This window comes from Ylistrum balloti, unplaced genomic scaffold, assembly GCF_031769215.1.
Source record: "Ylistrum balloti isolate Yb309-2 unplaced genomic scaffold, AGI_CSIRO_Ybal_v1 Utg371740, whole genome shotgun sequence".
NCBI lineage: Eukaryota > Metazoa > Mollusca > Bivalvia > Pectinida > Pectinidae > Ylistrum > Ylistrum balloti.
Window position 1 is genome coordinate 591,081 of NW_026782874.1, and position 20,360 is coordinate 611,440.

At 36.1% G+C, this 20,360-nt stretch overlaps 2 protein-coding genes across 3 annotated transcripts; one reads left to right on the top strand and one right to left on the bottom strand.

Moving 5' to 3' along the window:
• Nucleotides 1-3,255: 3,255 nt before the first annotated feature.
• On the top strand, nt 3,256-7,339 carry LOC132563479 (uncharacterized). The gene is made up of 2 exons (XM_060228238.1): nt 3,256-3,375; nt 3,770-7,339. The coding sequence occupies exons 1-2, from the start codon at nt 3,256-3,258 to the stop codon at nt 7,337-7,339; spliced, it is 3,690 nt and encodes a 1,229-aa protein (XP_060084221.1).
• Nucleotides 7,340-8,041: 702 nt separating this feature from the next.
• Nucleotides 8,042-20,033, bottom strand: LOC132563478 (WD repeat-containing protein 31-like). Of its 2 annotated transcripts, none has more exons than XM_060228237.1 (10): nt 19,949-20,033; nt 15,360-15,519; nt 13,401-13,475; nt 12,850-12,991; nt 12,562-12,662; nt 12,272-12,339; nt 11,708-11,849; nt 11,232-11,385; nt 10,946-11,015; nt 8,042-10,536 (listed from the first exon to the last, which is right to left on the bottom strand). In XM_060228237.1, exons 1-10 carry the CDS (start codon nt 19,981-19,983, stop codon nt 10,449-10,451), a joined length of 1,035 nt encoding a protein of 344 aa, XP_060084220.1. In that variant the 5' UTR covers nt 19,984-20,033; the 3' UTR covers nt 8,042-10,448. The 2 variants fall into 2 exon arrangements, with proteins under 2 accessions (XP_060084220.1, XP_060084219.1); XM_060228236.1 differs by lacking the exon at nt 19,949-20,033 and adding an exon at nt 18,953-19,017.
• Between the last annotated feature and the right edge of the window lie 327 nt (nt 20,034-20,360).

The following is a 20,360-nucleotide window of genomic DNA, read 5'->3' on the forward strand; positions in this document are numbered from 1 at the left end:
ATGTACTGAAGAGGCCTGCGTAGGATTGATACGTAACGTCAAACCGTAAGTATATAGACATATCGATTTGGTTTGTCGATCTTGTTTGTTTTTCATATTAACTCAGCAAATAATTAATAAAGCAAGATTTACTCTCTCCTGACAAAAAAAAGATGTCGAAATCATATGTAAACACTCCGTCATGGTAGACTTGTATCACGCTGTACTCTGTCACCTGTAACTCATATTTTCTAACTTTAAACTTTGTCATAAGTCAGGATATATACCGAGAGCTTATATATGTAAAAATGCGAGTATTACCTACCATGTCACTCTTTACCAGAGATAAATCCTTGAAATATATCGAATACACATGTGCTAACCTAGGGCTCAAGGGCATGTAGAGCTCACATCGTTTAGTGGAATGTGTGACTATTGTAGAGCTAAGATCAATGTCTCAATAACACACATACATACGGGCCGCGGCGCTTTTTATCACATATGCCCGCATACTGAAATAGCCGTTTCCGTAACTACCGATATTTGTCTACACGTACTTCTTTCCGAAAATGGTTTGACAACTGTTATAGCCTCGTAGGAGTTCGTACCCTGTCGAACTTCAACCGTCTTAAAAATATCTTATCTAACATGCTTCAACTGTGTCGGTAATCATTCTGAATCACAAAGATATTGACAAACTTTTTCTTCAGAATATATATTCGACTCTAACACCAGATAAATTTGAAGTTCTTCTTAAGTGACACATTTATGATAGGACAGCCATAAATACAAAGACATGTTTTTTTTTTTATTTACAACATTGCATTTAGTCTTCATTTTATAGAATTTAATTGTTTTTTCTTGACCATAGTGAACATGAAAATATATAATGAAATTCCTCGCCTACTAGTATCTGGATTATTACATACAAAATGTTGTAACAGACTTTCTCTGTACTGTAGAGAGATTTGTTTTAGGCCTTCAAACATCCCTGGTTATTATATACTACATGCTTTGAGTAGCACACATTACAATTATCCCCTTTGAGATCTAACGATCTCTACTTCGAGTCTCCCCAATGTCTCGTCATTAGATATGCCAGTGAGAGCAAAACATCATCATTACACAATACACAACCCATACTGGTTGTTTACATACACAGTACTACAATACAGTAGTCGTATATATAGATATAAAATATATGCAAATGAGATGTCTGATACCTTTATGAATCATCTTGTATACTTATATCTTGTATACGTTTTATGATATATCACACTAGATACACTACGTGTTGACAAAGGCCCAATTATACATAATTTACGTGTGTAGGCAGCTGGTACTTCTTGTGATTTACACTGTTACCCTGTTTAACCACCGTTGGAAGAGGAAGGGAGAGGCGGTATTGAAATGAGATATATATATATTAAATCACGATTATCTATCTCAAGGAAGATTTAAATTATGAATTTAACAGGATTTAGTTCCTTCAGTTTTTTTTCAGATATCGGGTTAAGTAAGCATGTTGATGTTGGAGACTGGGAAAATGTTAAAGAAAGTGAGTGTAGTAATAGAAATTGATTATGTGATTCATCGATAGAGGAATTACATTTTAACTTATGTTTTTAATCATTAATTCATTGTTAAGAAGGACGTGTAAAGGATGTCTCCGGTGTCCGAATACATCCTACAATCACGGGTACGAAGGTATTTACATTTCTACAGACGTACCAGAACAGGTCAACCTCGTTACGTCACATAGCCTGCGGAGGTGACCTGACAACTAAAACTATTGTGATTACAAATGTTACAAAAACATCTTCCGATAAGGAGCTTATCCGTTGTGTGTCCAGTTTCACTGACTGCAAGACAGATAAGATAATACAAATACGACAATAACTTCCCTATACGGCACTAGACGAAGAAATGTATAAGATACATACACAATGCCCAGACTTACTTTCGCGCAAGTTCTGCATATTCTAAATGGAAACTTTGAACATTTTAAACGGTTGGTAAATTATAGTCGAAGAATGCAATGTCTTATAAGCCTAGTTACATGTAGAACAGTAGAGAAATACGGAATTAAGCACAATATTAGTATAAATGATGATTTTCTGATACCTATATTTTAAATATGCGATAACGTACAACATAAGTGTAAGTGAATAGGGCGGGGGAGGATATATATGATTTGCAGTAACGACGGTGGAGAGGAGGTGTAACAGTGACAAGGATGGAGAGGGGTCGCGGTACGAGGGTGGAGTGGAGTAACAACGACGAAGGTAGTGGGTGTAACAGTGACAAGGCCGAGGGCAGGTATGCAGTAGCGAGGTTGTATGCGATGTGGTGCAGTGAAGAGGATGGGAGAAGTGCAGTGAAAATTGTGGGGGAGGGGCGCAGTTGCGATGTGGGATAAAGTGTACACTGAAGGGGGTAAGAGAGGAGGTGCAGTAACAAGAGTTGGGAACGAGGTGCAGTGACGAGGGTAGCGAGGAAATTCTGCAGTTGCAACGACGGGAAATAAGCAGTGACGACGGGTAGTGGAGAGGATGTGGAAAGACAGAGGTGGTGGAGAAGTGGTTGCGAGAGTGGAGAGGTGGTGCAGCGACAAAGGCGGGGGAGGAGGTGGAGTGACGAGTGTAGATTGAAGATACTGCAGCTGCAAGGACGGGGAAAGCAGTGACGAGGGATAGTGAAGAAGATGCGGAAAGACACGGGTGGCGAGAGTGGTTGAAAGATGGAGTGACAAGGGCGGGGGAAGAGGTGAAGTGACGAGGGTGAGAAGAGTGTGCAAAAACGAGGGCGCTTGAGAACACGCAGTGACGAGAGTATTGGAAGGCGTGCAGTGACATGCGACGTTACACCTATAATCCCCGGACTTGTAAATCAGTGCATGTTTTGTTACGCATGTGGACACGACATCCTAAATGACATTTTCATCTTTTCAGACGACCTATTCGATTTTACCTTAATGCCAATCACTTTAAAACATACCTATTTTTGAAGGAGTTTAGTTCGTGTCAGTCAGGAACTCGCATGACGAAGAGCTCACATATAACGTATGTGACAGTCAAATGCTTTTTGACTTTGTTCGGATCAAGACTTTATGAGATGGAGAACATTCAAGAGTCCTGATGGCAGACCAATGATGAGATTTCAGTGCGATATCAAATTATTGCGTAATTTTAAAATCAAAACACTCTTACAGTGCGTGTTTTAATGTCTATTCCATGTTCTGATAAATCATTTTCTATTATTGTAGGAAAACAAACAATGGATAAAATTGTTTTGAAGACTATGCACACAAGGCTACGTACACAATCTATTTACCAACCATCTGTTCGAGAGGTCTCCGAGGACGGTGACTTTACTAGCCTCAGAGAGGCGCGCAAGGTTTGCCATTTTAATTTTAAGTTCACGAAAATACGTTTATCTTAAATTGATCATATATGAATATATGATGACTATTTAAGTATGAATAATGATAATAATCAGAAAAAAAAAGAAAAAACGCACTTTACGGCATTTAGATGATGTCCGTTATGAAGGTCTCTTCGAGGTCTAATAGAGGTGGAAAGGGACTGAAGTTGGTACAGATATTATTGTGTTCATGGCCATGTAAATGCATTTTCCCTGCTAGTTTAAGTTATGATCTTGGAAACTTGCTGTGGAAAGCGACTTTTTACAAATAACTCGACACAACAAATGATCATACCGGTAGTTGTACAGCAGGTAACGAAAGATATATGTTATTATATTAGCTCATTAATTTCCTTTGTTCGACCAGGCCCATGCACGAGAGAGAGCACAAAAGAGGCAGAGAAGTGAAATCAAAGAAGATGAAAAAGAAGAACAGCAACAAGAGAAATCTTCAATAGACGCATCACTTAAACCTACACCGAAGGACGAGAGCCATGAAGAGATCAGAGTAAAATTATTTAATGCTATAGAGAATGGTTCTATTCCAGAGGTCACCTCTTTACTCGCTCAGACAAGGAGTTGTGTCAATTTACACCACAACGACATGTTAGATCCGTCCAATAGACAGAACGTGTTACATCTAGCGTTAAGTCTCCCCCGATTGGATGTCGTTGACGTTATTCTGAGCGATAAAGAAAACGATGCATTATTACATCAAGTATTTCAAGTTCCCCAAAGTACAAGATCGGTTTTACATCAAATTACAGAGCTGAACAGTTTGCCATTAGCAAAGAAGGTCTTGGAGAAGTTTTCAACAAGAAGCGAGAAAATAAAGGCTATCGAAATGGAAACCCGTGTTGTCGTTGAAGGTCAAAGACCAAGAGTATTCTCTTCGTATCACTTCGCAGCCTTCATGGGTTTTACCGATTTGGTTAATCTGTACCTTGACACAGGCGTAGATATTGATTTACTCAACGTGAAAAAGGACACGGCGTTACTATGGGCAGCAAGGTGGGGTCACATAGAAACCGTGAACTGTCTTCTTGACAGACGTGCAAATGTTAGTTTAGAAAACGACAAGAAATCTACCGCTCTGTACTGGGCTGTGCGCTACCAGAAATACGACATAGTTAGACTACTTCTAGAAAAGGGAAAGGCAAATCCCAACCAGACCAGGCTACTGGGATTGGTGGCACCCATCGTCATAGCTTCGGCCTTAGGAAATAACATGATTATCAAGGAACTCATTAATTATGGTGCGGACGTGAACACAGTCATTCGCGGAGGAGAGATGCCACTTCACCACGCGGCTAAAGAGGGCCACGTTGACGTTGTCCAGACACTCCTGAAAGAAAATTCAATACTTACGGCTCAGGATGAGAGGGGTGACAGTGCTCTAATCCTGGCGTCACAAAACGAGCATGCAGACGTCGTCAAGCTTCTCCTAGATAAGGGTGCGGACATGTATCACAAGAATCACTTTGGTATTGATGCTTGGCATAGCGCTATAACACAAGGAAGTGATGAAGTTCTTCGAGTATTGACAAAACATTACAATAAGCTATACGACAAAAACAGAACATTGAAGTCACCTTTATGCATTGCTGCAAGCCTAGGAAGATGTCGGAAAATTGAGACTCTGATTACGATGGGAGCAGATCCTGAGCATCAAGACGAGGATGGAAACACCATTCTACACCATGCTGCTGCTAATAACAAGGACGACGTAATCAAGATGTTTCACAACATTGTTGACATCAATGCTCTGAACAACAAGGGAGAGACTGCTTTACACATAGCATGTAGAGATGGTCATCATAAAGCAGTTTTAGAACTGATAGATAAAAAGGCAAAATCTAACATTGGGAACACAGATGGGGAAAACGCTCTTCATACTGTGGCTTTATCCCCAGCCACAACACCCGACATCGCTCGCGCTCTGGTTGAGCACACTATCAAGTCTCATGACTGGGAGAGCGTAAATGCAGTAGATGCTCAAGGCAACAATGCTCTTCACCTTGCAGCGCGATTTGCATCTCCGAATGTGCTTTGGGAATTTCGGTTTGTAAGATTTAGAGACACTGATGTTGATGGAAACACACCTCTCCACGAAGCTGTGATTCCTGGGAAGGAAGACATACTAAAGACAGCCCTTGACATCTACGAAGATATGCAGAGAGATGCTGACATAAACACACTAAATAGAAATTCTGAAAGTGTGCTTCATCTGGCTGCTGACGCGGGGTTCTCAGAGAGTGTGTCAAGACTAGTGTTTTACGGTGCTGACCTTACATGTGCCGATGGAGACGGTAACACCGTTCTTCACAGACTGATCAGGTCCATAACAGAGGACAAAGGCATGAGCGAGGTTTACATGAAAGTTGTGGAGACTATTTTGCATGATTCAGTCAGATGGTGGAGCACCATGCAAAGAATACCTTATCCAGCAGAGAACAAAGGACTCTTCAAAGAAATGCAGCGAGAAGCGCTAGTTTCATTGACCAACGACTACAAAAACAACGACAACCTGTCAGTCTTGGCGTATGCGTTTAAACTAGGATCAAATATATTTCTGGATCGTTTTCTGATGATGCCCGATATCATGATGTTTAAACGTGGCGAGGAAGTCTACTTTGATGTTTCATATTTGACACCATTGACAAGCCGGACCTCCAACCGATGTTGTGATATTGCAACAAGCGAACATGTGAACTCCAATATTGAGCTTTTGGTGTCTTTGGAAACCAAAGACCGTGCATCACTTGTCCTTGACGTACCGCCCGTTAGGCGGATGGAACAGATGTATACTTCCATATGTGCTTGGGCCTATGCCTTCTTTATGTTAATACACATAGTATATATGAGTTTGTTTTCCTACCTGGGTGTGTCGGTGGCAGACAAATTTCGCAACATGCACAACGGTGTTCCTTTGGTTAACACAGACTCCGTGTTGGTAGCAGTCTACGTAGTTGTTCCAATAGAGCCGATCGTAGCTATTGCATACACGGCGGGGATTATTTGCACGACCCTGTACAGGAAAGAGTCGCTCCAGGTGTACTCAATCATTTCCATGCTTTTCCTTGCTCTGTTCGCCTGTTTGACCCTTGCATGGATCGGAATGGTTGCCCAACGAGACCCTAACCAGGATTATGTTTTGGCAGTAAGTTTGTGTCTTGGCTGGTTGAGCTCAATAGCGCTGACGAGGGGCTTTAAAGGTATTCACTACTTTTTCAAAATGTTAGTCAACATGGTCGTCAGAGATGTCCTGCGTTTCCTCGTTGTGTTTTCGTTCGTACTTCTCGCATTTGGTTTTGCTTTGCACGTGGTATTTCAGATATCTTCCGATATTGTGGACACTTACTCGGACCCAATGGAAACCCTTTTCATGACATTCAACCTTATGATTGGAATGGCAGAACTATTTGATGACAATTTTGAAACCGGAATGTCAGGGGTTGGTCGTTCAGCAACATTTGCTAAAGCAATTTATCTTATCTATATATTGTTATCGACAATTGTTTTGTTAAATCTGCTCATAGCTATGATGAACGACTCCTATTCAGATATCTTACAAAATCAAAAAGTCTCTTGGCGAGTGGAATCCATTCAAATAGCCCTTGGCGTTGAACATCTTTTCCCATGGTTTCCATCTATTTTTGGTAGGATAAAAATCAAGAAAGAACTTCACGGTGAGAAATTTGCAGAAAGAGAGAGATGGTATTTGGTGACAACTGCAAGTGATCTTTTGAACTACACTTCAGAGTCTACCAATACTGACACAAATGAACGGATAACTATAACTACAAACTTCGATGAAAAACTTAATGAATTTGAAACCCGCATACAAAGTATTGAGCAGCAGGCCCATGAATCAAATAAGAAAATGGAAGAGATTAAAGAACTAATTCAGAACATAAACCACATCCTTAAAAAATGATTTTTTTTGCAGTTTTCAGTGGAAGTAAATTTATGAATCTGCTTGTTACTATATTGCTGTTTTTCATTTTTATATTTTCAGACCAGACATTTGAAAGCATTTCTGCTTAGTAAAAAATCGAACTTCCATCCCTACTTGAACAGTTATTACCCCAACATTAAGTGCTAAGTTAAGTGTGGGTTGGTTACAATGAAAATATACTGAAATATCTATGCTGGGTATGGTTTTAAGTGCATGAAGTGATTTTACTTATAATATCACATACAGTTATATTATCTAATCACCTATACACTTTTCTACTAATATCATGATATGTTTGTTGAATATCTTCCATTAATATTTGTGATCACAAAATATACCAAGGAAGAGACCAGTAGAGGAAGAGGCCAGAAGGGCAATTTGTAGTCAATAAGGTACTAGTGAGATTGTTGTGTTATTGAACTATGGAACAAGAAATCCAAAGTTATTCTTTAGGAAGGTTCTCCATTGTACCACTATTGAAATGTCAATCCATCCATAACCCTACTGCGATTGATCTTTTATGTATCTAAGGTCTGATGTTTTTGTTTTTCTGTAGCTTGGATTTTTTTGTATTGTTGTATAAAAAAAACCCACCTGAATAAGAAATATTAGATTAGGATTCAATTTATTGAATAAAAATCAGTTAAATTAAACATAATATTGATAAAAAAATACCTCATAACAAACAACTATTATATTGAAAATTCACTGCTTTAGACATATTGTTCTTCCATACTAAAAGAAATATACAGCAAATATACTGTAAACCTGCCTCAGGTCTTTTTAAATGAAATTTTCTTTATTTGGTAAGCTTACATGTGTTTTTATCAACACACTGTATATCTAACAAATCACACATATACTTACCAGTATTACTAATTATATTGATAGTACAATCATGACCATTATTTTTTTGTTCTCTGAAGCAGAAGTGAAAGTGTTTTTTGATACACAAGTGAAAGATACATGTATGTAGTATTCAAAAGGAGATCAATGATATTTTCTATTGATCATACTTTGAAAGCATGGAGACAGAAATGCTACATCATAAATACCTAACAATCTCTCATTAGATTAAGCTTAACATGGCTTTGAATCACTGGTTTTATGCTATATCGGTTTATCTGTGTTAAAAAAATTGTCAAACATGTGTATGTATATACAAAGTAAACTATGAATGTTTTTACAGCAACTGAGAAACCATTGATATCACGTTATCAGTTATTGCTGTTGGCTCGGAGGAAGTGGATGAAAAAAAGTCAGAGTACCTTGCAAAAAAGCAAGTGGTTGATTATGGGGTGAATCCATGCTTCTTAATGTTGGATCAGGGAATTTAACCTGTTACCTAAGTAAACGTGCCTTATTACTGCACTAAATTACCATATAGTAAATAAAAATATTTATTATTATAATCATGTTCCCTTCCTTTTTTTTTCATTTTAGTCTCTTTTTCTTGAAATAGAGATCTATGGTGAAAAATGTGCAGATACAGTACAAAATAGTAGAAACAGACAACACTCAAGTCATATTTACAAACCAGTATCAGTCAAATAACACAAGGCTAAAATTTCATTCTTACACAACAGTTTCTTTGACATTACAACCAATGAATATAAATTAACCTTTGTCTGGGAACTTAAAAAAAATAATGAAAAAAATAGGGGTCAAGATAACAAGAAAACATTTTACTTGAGTGTTATAAGAGATAGAATAACCTTTCTGCATGCAAGTAGGTAAACAAATGTTGTTGAAGGCATGTATTATTACTTTGACTGAGATTATTAGCTCTAGATAGATTAAATTCTTCATTAGCCATGACAAAAAAATTTCTATATTATGTACAGAAAATGTTGCACTTGGGATTAATTCTACATCACTCCAGACCATCATACCAGAAACTCATTCATTATGATAGATGACAGAACTGTTGTAGACAAATCCAGAACACCATATTGTAATGTGTAATTAATGATGTTGTATTGACCTTGCAGAAGATGCTTTGAAAACCATTCAGAATGTTATCATTGTATTACAAGCACAAAAGTATATCTCCATAAGTTGGATGTTGATATGACAATGACAATATCAAATTTAAATGAACACACATGACAACATCCTACCGAGGTTTACCATGCTATGACACATATATGGCACTTTACCATGGCAGTGGTCATTAAAAGTCTTAAGAAAGTATTTCTAAGTTGTAACAACTTATGGTCCTTAACATTCTATGGAATGCCTTTCTAAGTTATTCTCATGTTTAATCCCCTCTTCCAAATTGAACAAATGAAATAAATCCACACAATTTTAACAATAAACACTCATTACAATTCCAAATCACACACATACCACACAGGTAAAACCAGTCATTTATAGTGTTATCACATTTCTTACCAATAAATACTCACTTCTCATATACTTCATATAAAATTATCAAATAACACGGAATGTATATCATACTAACACCAAGAAAATGGTGTTACAACCATCAACCAAAAAAAAAAACCCTCACATTTTTATAAGTGCATTTCCCCTCAGAGGTAGTTTGGTAAATCAGGACTATTTTCTGGGGGTTTTGTGGGGCTGAATATTGGCCCCATTCCCAATTAATTTTATTTCAAAATATGGTCAAAGTATACAATTCAATCCTAAAATTTCTTTCCCAATTGATCAATTTTCTTCCCAAAACGGGATAAAAAAGCTATATTACAAATGAATAGAAAAAAGTCTTTTCATTCATTAATTTTGTAAAGGGCAACATCAGGTTATATTTATGTATAACCAACATCTATAATCTTACATCATGTCTACAGCTTGGACTGCTGAAACATTTGACATATCACAGGTGAAAAGTACTTTAAATACCAGGGTAGTCTTTTTTTTAAGGAAAACAATTTGACATAGAATTACACTTAAACCTCCCCCACCCAAACAGTAGAAAAATTATGTCCCATCCTGATCAAATCAAATATGGACTAAAGATAACACAGCGAGGACGGCATTGTTTTGGAGAATGAATGAGACTCCAGATTACATGCACAGGACGGAGTAACACAGGCACTACAGCAGAATTCCAACACTGACCACCTCAGAAGCGGGCGACTGGGCAGAGTGCTTCATTAGCTAATGAAAACTTGAGTTCATATATACCCATATGGAAACTGGACACACATAAACTGAAATAAAAACAAATCAAGTTCATACAAAGTATCCATTATACTGTTATTCTAGCTTGTGTAGTTTCTTGCACAATCTTAATAATATAATAAGGTTTTAAAGGCAACACAATAAATAACTATGACCACACCTGAACAAACTTTCACTCTTTATGATGTTTTAAACACATACGTGTTAATCATTTATATACATATTTTTTTAAAGTATTGAAATCATCTTCTTGTTAAAGCTAACTGAAAGTGGAAATGGAGTGAAGATGGAGTGAAAATTGATTTTTTTTGATGAATATACAACAGATTTATCAGATGGTATTAATATGTAAACACCTGAAGTACCAACGTCACATTTCATCATTTACTAGTCAGCCATGACAGTTTCTACAGGAATATGAATAATATTACAACTTACCTACTATCATCATAACATATTAAAGATGTGAGAGGACCAGATCCACTGAGTGAAGTGTCTGTGACACACTCTGAAAACAAACAGTTTCCACATCACTGTAAAAATTTAATATTACAAAGTGAAATTTTAGACATCCTTGTGAGATCAGTCATCTTATGAATTCTCTATGTGTATCATCTTTAATTTCAAGGTATCCATTTTCCTTGTTATATTTCATCCTCAAAATACAGAAAAATAGAACACCTCAAAAATTACAATAATAACAGTAACTGTAACAAAATTATACCTTTGGTATCCCTGTCCCAAATCCGCACAGAACAATCCCTTGAGGCAGTAGCTATTAGGTTTCGTCCACTAAATGGCAAGAATATGCAGGACTCAATGGCTTCCCTATGACCTTTAAACTCATGCACTATTTTCATAGATCTTAGGTCATAAAGCTGCAAAGATTAAAATACAATAATAACAATTTTTGTATGATTGTTAATAATAAGTATAATGACTACCAGGATCTTATTTACACAAATACTGCATTACTCTGTAAAATTATCTGTACATTATCTGTAGAAGGGGTTTAAAGTTATCTAAATTTTAATTTTTTAATTATAATCCAATCACATATTTTCTTTATTTTATATTCATCTTTAAAGCAGAGATGAACCTTTAAATGGAGGTAATTTTTACTATCTAGAAAACAATTTCCTGGTTTTCAGATCTACATTATATAATCTGTATGTAAAACGTTAATATCAGTCCACTCACTGTGGCTTCACAGCCATTGCCACCAAACCCATTACTACAGGTGAGGCAGTAGTTACCATCACTGCTGACATCACAACACATCTGTATATACTGCTTCTTAGGAAAAGTGTGTGTTACAAGCAGGTTATGGGTTTCAAAAATCCTGTCAAAAAAATTGTTGGGAACTTATCAGTGAACAGACATGCAAATAATTAATTTTTAAAAACATTTTATTGCAAAAAATGTTTTCTGTTGTACATGTTCATAAACATTGTTCAAAATAGAGCAACAATGCTATTAAGCTTAATCCATAGTAAATAGCAAGTATGAATCTTGTGTGCCATGTCAAGACAGCTAACATTTATCTGATACTAACTGCTCTACTGAAAATCTCTGCATTTAACAGGCCACATGGACACTTGTGTTTAGTATTATTAAAACTCTAGTCCGAGCATAAATGATGAAAAACAAGACTGCCTACCCTTCATGTTAAAGCATGTTATAATTGTGAGCAAGCTGTATAAAGGAGTCTGTGACACTGTGATGAGAAAAGGACACCTATGGTAGGATGTGATAAAGACATACCTGATGTGTTTGTCTTCTCCAGTCTGTACCAGATTGTTTGAATTGGGTATAAACTTCACATCTGTTACCTGTATTCAAACTTCTATTTCAGTCTCTCTTGAATCAGTTTAGTTTTGTTTTATCAGTATATATAAACACAGCTGAGTGAAAGTAACTTTTTCCTTCAAATGCTCAATATATATCATAAAGACTGTAACAACTTGATTTTTCTACAGTTCAAGATAGAAGTGTTTCATAATCAAATAAGAAATGTTCTCTAATAGTAAATAAAGAGATTCTAAAATATTTACCAAATTACGATGGATATTGTTTTCAAGGAGACATTCGCCTTTTTCGACATCCCACAGACGTACAGTGTTATCTCTGGACCCAGTGCACAGTAACCGACTATCTGTAATGTTACATTTGTTGATTTACTTCAAGACAACACTATTGGTATACTTTATAATATAACAAGAATAAATTAATTAACTTCTATGGTTTCATGCAGCTTGACTTCAACTTCAAATATTACGGACATTTATTTCAGAGTCTAAATGATGTCTCCTATTTTGAGAATTCTGAAAAAAATATACTACCATTGCTGATGTGAAGAGCCGTGACTACGAGATCATGTCCAGTAAAGGTTTGTACAGGTGAGGGACTACCACGACGCCACATCCGAACTGACTTGTCGCGAGACGCACTGAAATGTCCTTCACAGTTTGGTCCATAACATACCTTCAAGTTTAAATGTTATCTGATTTAGTTATTTACGAATATGCTGTAAAGCTATCAAAAGTGACTAAAAGGTGTCTGCATCGGATTAATCACATTTTTTCCTAAAATACACAAAGACATGAAAATATTCATGAGAAGAAGCTATCATTTGAAGAATTAAACATTGTTTGCTTGATTCAATTATATTCAACATTTAATGTCATTTTGAGGCAAGTTTTCTCCTGACTGTACAGGACGGTCGGTGATCTCAGCTCACTGAGAAACACAAACCACCTCAAGTAGGGATGAAACCGTAGCCTTGCATCTTTATTAAGGTATCATAAATCCAGTGCTCTATCAAGTGAGCTATCACAGCCACAAGAAGTGTAACAATAACAACAATTTACCTTACACATTGTGTTTCACTCACCTTTGTTACCTCCCTTTCATGTCCTGTCCATTTCTCCTCCAGACGATGATTGTGATAATCGTACAAAGCTACACTCTGTATTGGCAGAAAAAGTTTGAACGTGATATTAGGCGATGAATGAATATTTATCAGAAAAAAATTATAAACACTGATTAATGCTTAAAATCCTGCATCTGTTTTACCACAAATAGAAAGAAAGAAAGCTTGAAGGTCTTTCTATAGTTAAGTATATATATATAACAGAAGATAACTGGTGTCAAGAAATGTTATGTTGAAAATCAAACAGACCAGTGTTAAATAGTTAAATATACTGAATGTTTAAGAATACCCCATCCTTATATACAGCTGTATAAGTGAGAGAAAAAAAGACTTTACAGTTACCTCTACACATACACCTTACCCTGTCTTTACTGTCAGATAGACATTTACCTCTACACATACACCTTACCCTGTCTTTACTGTCAGATAGACATTTACCTCTACACATAACAACTTACCCTGTCTTTACTGCCCGATAGACATTTACCTCTACACATACACCTTACCCTGTCTTTACTGCCCGATAGACATTTACCTCTACACATACACCTTACCCTGTCTTTACTGCCCGATAGACATTTACCTCTACACATAACAACTTACCCTGTCTTTACTGCCCGATAGCCCGATAGACATTTACCTCTACACATAACAACTTACCCTGTCTTTACTGTCAGATAGACATTTACCTCTACACATACACCTTACCCTGTCTTTACTGTCAGATAGACATTTACCTCTACACATAACAACTTACCCTGTCTTTACTGTCAGATAGACATTTACCTCTACACATAACAACTTACCCTGTCTTTACTGCCCGATAGACATTTACCTCTACACATACACCTTACCCTGTCTTTACTGCCCGATAGACATTTACCTCTACACATAACAACTTACCCTGTCTTTACTGCCCGATAGACATTTACCTCTACACATACACCTTACCCTGTCTTTACTGCCCGATAGACATTTACCTCTACACATAACAACTTACCCTGTCTTTACTGTCAGATAGACATTTACCTCTACACATAACAACTTACCCTGTACTGCCCGACAGACATTTACCTCTACACATAACAACTTACCCTGTCTTTACTGCCCGATAGACATTTACCTCTACACATAACAACTTACCCTGTCTTTACTGCCCGATAGACATTTACCTCTACACATACACCTTACCCTGTCTTTACTGCCCGATAGACATTTACCTCTACACATACACCTTACCCTGTCTTTACTGTCAGATAGACATTTACCTCTACACATAACAACTTACCCTGTCTTTACTGTCAGATAGACATTTACCTCTACACATAACAACTTACCCTGTCTTTACTGCCCGATAGACATTTACCTCTACACATACACCTTACCCTGTCTTTACTGCCCGATAGACATTTACCTCTACACATAACAACTTACCCTGTCTTTACTGCCCGATAGACATTTACCTCTACACATACACCTTACCCTGTCTTTACTGCCCGATAGACATTTACCTCTACACATAACAACTTACCCTGTCTTTACTGTCAGATAGACATTTACCTCTACACATAACAACTTACCCTGTCTTTACTGCCCGACAGACATTTACCTCTACACATAACAACTTACCCTGTCTTTACTGCCCGATAGACATTTACCTCTACACATAACAACTTACCCTGTCTTTACTGCCCGATAGACATTTACCTCTACACATACACCTTACCCTGTCTTTACTGCCCGATAGACATTTACCTCTACACATACACCTTACCCTGTCTTTACTGCCCGATAGACATTTACCTCTACACATAACAACTTACCCTGTCTTTACTGCCCGATAGACATTTACCTCTACAAATAACAACTTACCCTGTCTTTACTGCCCGATAGACATTTACCTCTACACATACACCTTACCCTGTCTTTACTGCCCGATAGACAAAGTCCAGACTGAATGGCTGCCAAACTGACCACTGCATCACTGTGTACTGGACCGTAGGTTTTAATCATCTCCGGTTCCTGATTAGCAGTGTCACTGAACTCTTGTCCTCTCGCTCGTCCAAGCTGGTCAGTGTCACTGTTAGAATAAATAAGAAAAATAGTTTATTTTCAATCCATCCTTATCCAATGTTTTTATAGCTATTCATATGACAAGTATAAGTCAATTACTTTATTTAAGTGGATCAATGTGGCCATCAATTATCTTGGAACATGTTGGCATTACAAATTGAAAACAAAATACAAAGAATTTGAAAAGTGAAATCCTGACAGCAAAAATTTGTGCTATGTTTACACTTTCCAAATCTAAGACAAATTCTGAAATTGCTTATTGTTGTGGGGTCAACCTGAAAGCCATTCACAAATCCTCATAGTTAACATGATGAATCCTACTGTTACTGAGAAAATATTAATTCCATGGCAAATGCTAAACTACAAAATTAAAATATACATACTTCACATACAGACTTATGCTATATATACACATGTAATTCAATAAGTGAGAAACCCTCTTTCCCTCCTCCCTAATATCTATTTCTGCTCAGCCCACAGGGATTCCCAATAAATTCCTAACCCAGGTCAATATATATATGTATCATAGTGACAAGGGGTGTAACTCGTGAGAAGGAAAAACTGAACATTTGGTTCTTTGATATTCTAGGGGCTGCAGATCTTGATAACATATACCTTACCTTGAAGAGAAATGTTTTATCTTTCTAATGAGCATTTGATGAACAAGATTAATCAACTATATGAACCATGGGTCCATGCCAAATCCCTGTGCTTCAGTCAATATGTCTATTGCTGTTCAATGGAGACAAAAGGCCCTATCTATTTATTGCTGTTCAATGGAGGAGACAACAAGCCTCCATATCTTTTAGTACTAGTAGAAACAATTATTCCACATATCTATTTCTGTTAAATGGAAACAATAAGCCCCCATATCTATGTCTGTTAAATGAAGACAAACAGTCTTCATTTCTATTGCAGTTCTATGGAGACAATAAGTCCCCAAATCTATTCCTGTTCAATGAAGACAGCAAGCCTCTATGTCTTTTGTTCTTTAATGGAAAGAATAAGCATTCATATCCACTGTGATTCTATTGAGACAATAAGCCCCCAAATCCATTCTTGTTGAGAGGAGACAAAAAGTCTGCATGTCTATAGCTGTTCAATGGAAAGAGTAATATTCCTTATCTATTGTGGTTCCATGGGTTGAAATTCACAATACATGCTATTTTATTATCTTGTAACAACCCCTTAATATTTTGAGTGGCAGGTAGTGTGTAAGTCCTGCTAGCATACAGCAGAGTATACAGAGAATATATAAATACTGTACCTACAATGAGAAAAAATAAAAAGAAGTTGATGTGACTCCGCAAAAATGCAACAACTGCCAATCATGCTATGAGGATTACAGAAACATAGATAATTGGAAATCAGACAGATTTCTCTAAAATTACAATGACGGACTGACCGTCAAAATGAACTTTAAGACTCAAAGAAATATGAGCTTACAGAAATATCCACATTGTAAATTTAAACAACATAGCAAGCAAAGTCACATGGTCACAATGAAGATACTTTGTAACATGCTTGAAGCAAGCAGTTTCAGGAGAAATTATAAACAAGTGTATATGATATGTATATGTACTCGGTAATTCAAAATGAAGTTTTTGTATGTAAATATCAAACAGCATACTTCCATAGCATATTCTATACTTTGTTGGGAAAATCTTGATATAGTTGTAAAAGGTATATCTGATTATTTAATATCAATAATACCTTTATTCAAATGAAGAAAAACTCTATACATTTTTCATTATTCAAACAATTTACCTGGTAATTCTTTCTAAAAACAGCTTCCTGAATGACACCTACATGCACACTAGGTTTTTTTCGTTTTTAGTGGGTGGATAGACAGAGGGATTGCTTTTACAAAACTTGTAAATTCTCTCCACCTATACTCAAACTACAAATGAACAATGAGTGTATATCATACAGTATAGCACATATAAGTACATACTTTTTACTTTTTATTCCAGAAAGCGAAGACAAATGGTAGCCAGAATAAATCTTTAACAATATATAGTGAATGAATTTTTACATGTTCAAACAAATGCTCTGTAACATCATTCTTAAATATTTCAGAAAGATAATTATTATAAAATATCACATATTGAAGAAAAATCTTGTTGTTAATCTGAGTTTGTTGTAGGAGTAATATATAGATAAATATGGTGGTGGTGGGGAGGACTTTAAGAAGAGTGTTGAGAAATGTAGAAATGCAAGTCTATTACAGTGTAATATCTAATAACAGAATAAACATACAATGTATGAAATAGTTAAAGACCAGGCACTGATTATATGCAATTTGCAACCTGTTGAAAATGAATATGGCAAAAAAAATAATTGTAAAAAGTCTTCAAAACATTGACAAAATTCTCAAAACACCTTCTTGGCACTTCTATAACAAAACACATTCAGTTTTTAACCAGTGAAACATCTGTTGAAAGATTGAACTTTATACTGCTGAACGATAGACTTCTAGTGCCACATGTAAAGTGATTTGAGGGGAAGCAACTGTGTGTATGTACATGTATCAACCACTTAGGTGATGTATCATAATCCAACAGAGATTACAGCAGCAGTGATTTTTGGGAATGGGATATCAGAGTCCAGGACTCATGCTTTACCTGTGGGACTCGCCCAAACTTTTGGATCCGACCATAAATAATGGGGGTTTCAAATTGGTGTTTTAGACTCACTTGGAAAATCCTACAAAAATTACTGAAGCAGCTTTATATCCATGTAATGAGTGTATATTGCATTTTAGAATATGATATTTTGTATGTATATGTGCTATATTTATTTCCTTTTTTTCTTTTTGAATTAGACAAAAAAATGGCTTGATTTGAACAGAAATTTTTTTATGGATTGATTTGAACAGAAATTTTTTTTTCTCAACATATATTATTCAAGTTATCAAATTTAAGCACAAAGAGTGTGTGTTCTACATCAATGAAAAGAATTTTCTAAATAACTTTTAATTTCTTCAAGACATTACTTCTCCTGTGATACTGAAAGTTCAGCAATACAAAGTTTACCTGTTAATGGGTACACTTGATTCCAATGATTTGCTAGACTTATCGCCATCACAGAAACCTGATTTGTTGTGTTTGTTCGATATTCCAGACATATAAATGTACTAGATAGTGGGTTGGAATCAAATACACCCAATTACCAATGTACAGCAAACGTTTCATTGCTTAAAAGCTGTAACTGATACCGATGTTTTGTTAATATTTTTTTCATGATATGGGTTAAAGTTTTGGGATGGGCATTAAGTAGGATTAAATATAATATGTCAGTGACTTGACTCAGCTTTGGAATCCTGAGAGTTGGTAAGACTTTGAAATTTAAGTAAACTTTAAGTGAATGTCTTGAATGTTTTGGGTGTTAATCATGGATACAATGTCTTCTTGCCCTTAAACATACTGAAGGGAACTTACCCTTTATATCGACCCCATAAATCACGTACCACACCAGTAACAAACTCCATTATGAATAAATCACGTTGAAGACCTTTTGAGGAAACAAACACAGTTTCAATAATAATTGCTGCTCTGTGAAAAATTCTTAGCACACTGCATTGCTGCCTTGATTACATACATCACCCTGCTTTGTCCAGATTTTGAGTAAAGTATCACAGAACATTTGTACACCATGGGTAAAACATCAACAGGGTGCTTTTAATATTGAAGTAATATAGCATTATCTCATGGGCATGTAACACAATACATCTGTTGCATGTGATCCATATATATATATAGAAATAAATTGAAACAACATATAGATGTTAGCATTTTATGCTACTCTGAATCTTTCTCCCATTATAGGTACTGCAGCAGATACATACACGAACATGTACTGTCGTGCCTGCTCAATTATGATTTGAGCCATAATTAAAACAACAAGTTTTTATATGTACATATGCTAGTAGAAATTTAGCTACAAGTATGGTGCAGTCATGATGACAGTATTTTATGACCATCGGTTTTGGAATTTTAAGTGTGTTGAATTCAAATTTAAAGCGATTATGGACCCACTTGAATCATGTAAACCATATTTACCCCATTGACATTGAAAAAAGTTAGGCCTTCGTACAAATTTGTTTGTCCTGCAGATGCCAAAACATGCAAATCTTATAATAGAAAATAGCCATTTTAAAAATTATTTTCATGGTTCAATTAGAACAAACAGTACAGGGTAGAATTTGAAACAGGTATTCATATATTCATAATATTTCATTCAATAAATGACACAAAAGATGCAGATTTTGTTAACAGTTGAGCCTTTTGTTTGCACGAAAATCGACAAGGTATATAGGTTATACGCCAGTCATGATTGACAGTAAAGAACCAAAACTGGTGTCCCGACGATACACGTACTTGAGCTGTTGAGGTAGCTACATTTACTCAATTTAACAATACCACTACATATCGCACCTGTAATCTTTATCTTTGCTGCAACAATCACCCATCAGGAAAAATGATGCAATTAATGAAGTGACTTATAAAACTTCTCACATATCTGATATTCATTCAATAGACCTATATAATAAGCGTTGTCAACAATCCTGACGTCCAAGATTCCGACCTCCAGACGCAGGAGAGCTCTAACTCTCCTAACTCGTTAGTTGTCGTTTGTACCATCCATATCTTCCTGTTAAACTTAGTTGCAATGCATATGTGATCCAACGCTCAACAGGGATACAAATAAGAAATTATCATTGCAATTGTGATTGTTTTTTTCTCGTTTTTATCTGATATTACGTTTAAGTAGTTTGCCATTCAAAGCAGGCTGTGGGGTTAAGATTTATGATAGATAGAAATGCAGTACTTCTTTGCACGTCTGCAC

Excerpts from the sequence above, each read along its gene's own strand:
- LOC132563479 (XM_060228238.1), top strand. The coding sequence starts at position 3,256 with ATGGATAAAATTGTTTTGAAGACTATGCACACAAGGCTACGTACACAA. Across the intron at positions 3,376-3,769 it reads GCCTCAGAGAGGCGCGCAAG|GCCCATGCACGAGAGAGAGC; the intron begins GTTTGCCATTTT and ends TTGTTCGACCAG.
- LOC132563478 (XM_060228236.1), bottom strand. The coding sequence starts at position 19,002 with ATGGAGTTTGTTACTGGTGTGGTACGTGATTTATGGGGTCGATATAAA. Across the intron at positions 11,850-12,271 it reads GGAGAAGACAAACACATCAG|GATTTTTGAAACCCATAACC; the intron begins GTATGTCTTTAT and ends TTTTTTTGACAG. Across the intron at positions 11,386-11,707 it reads GCAATGGCTGTGAAGCCACA|CTTTATGACCTAAGATCTAT; the intron begins GTGAGTGGACTG and ends TAATCTTTGCAG.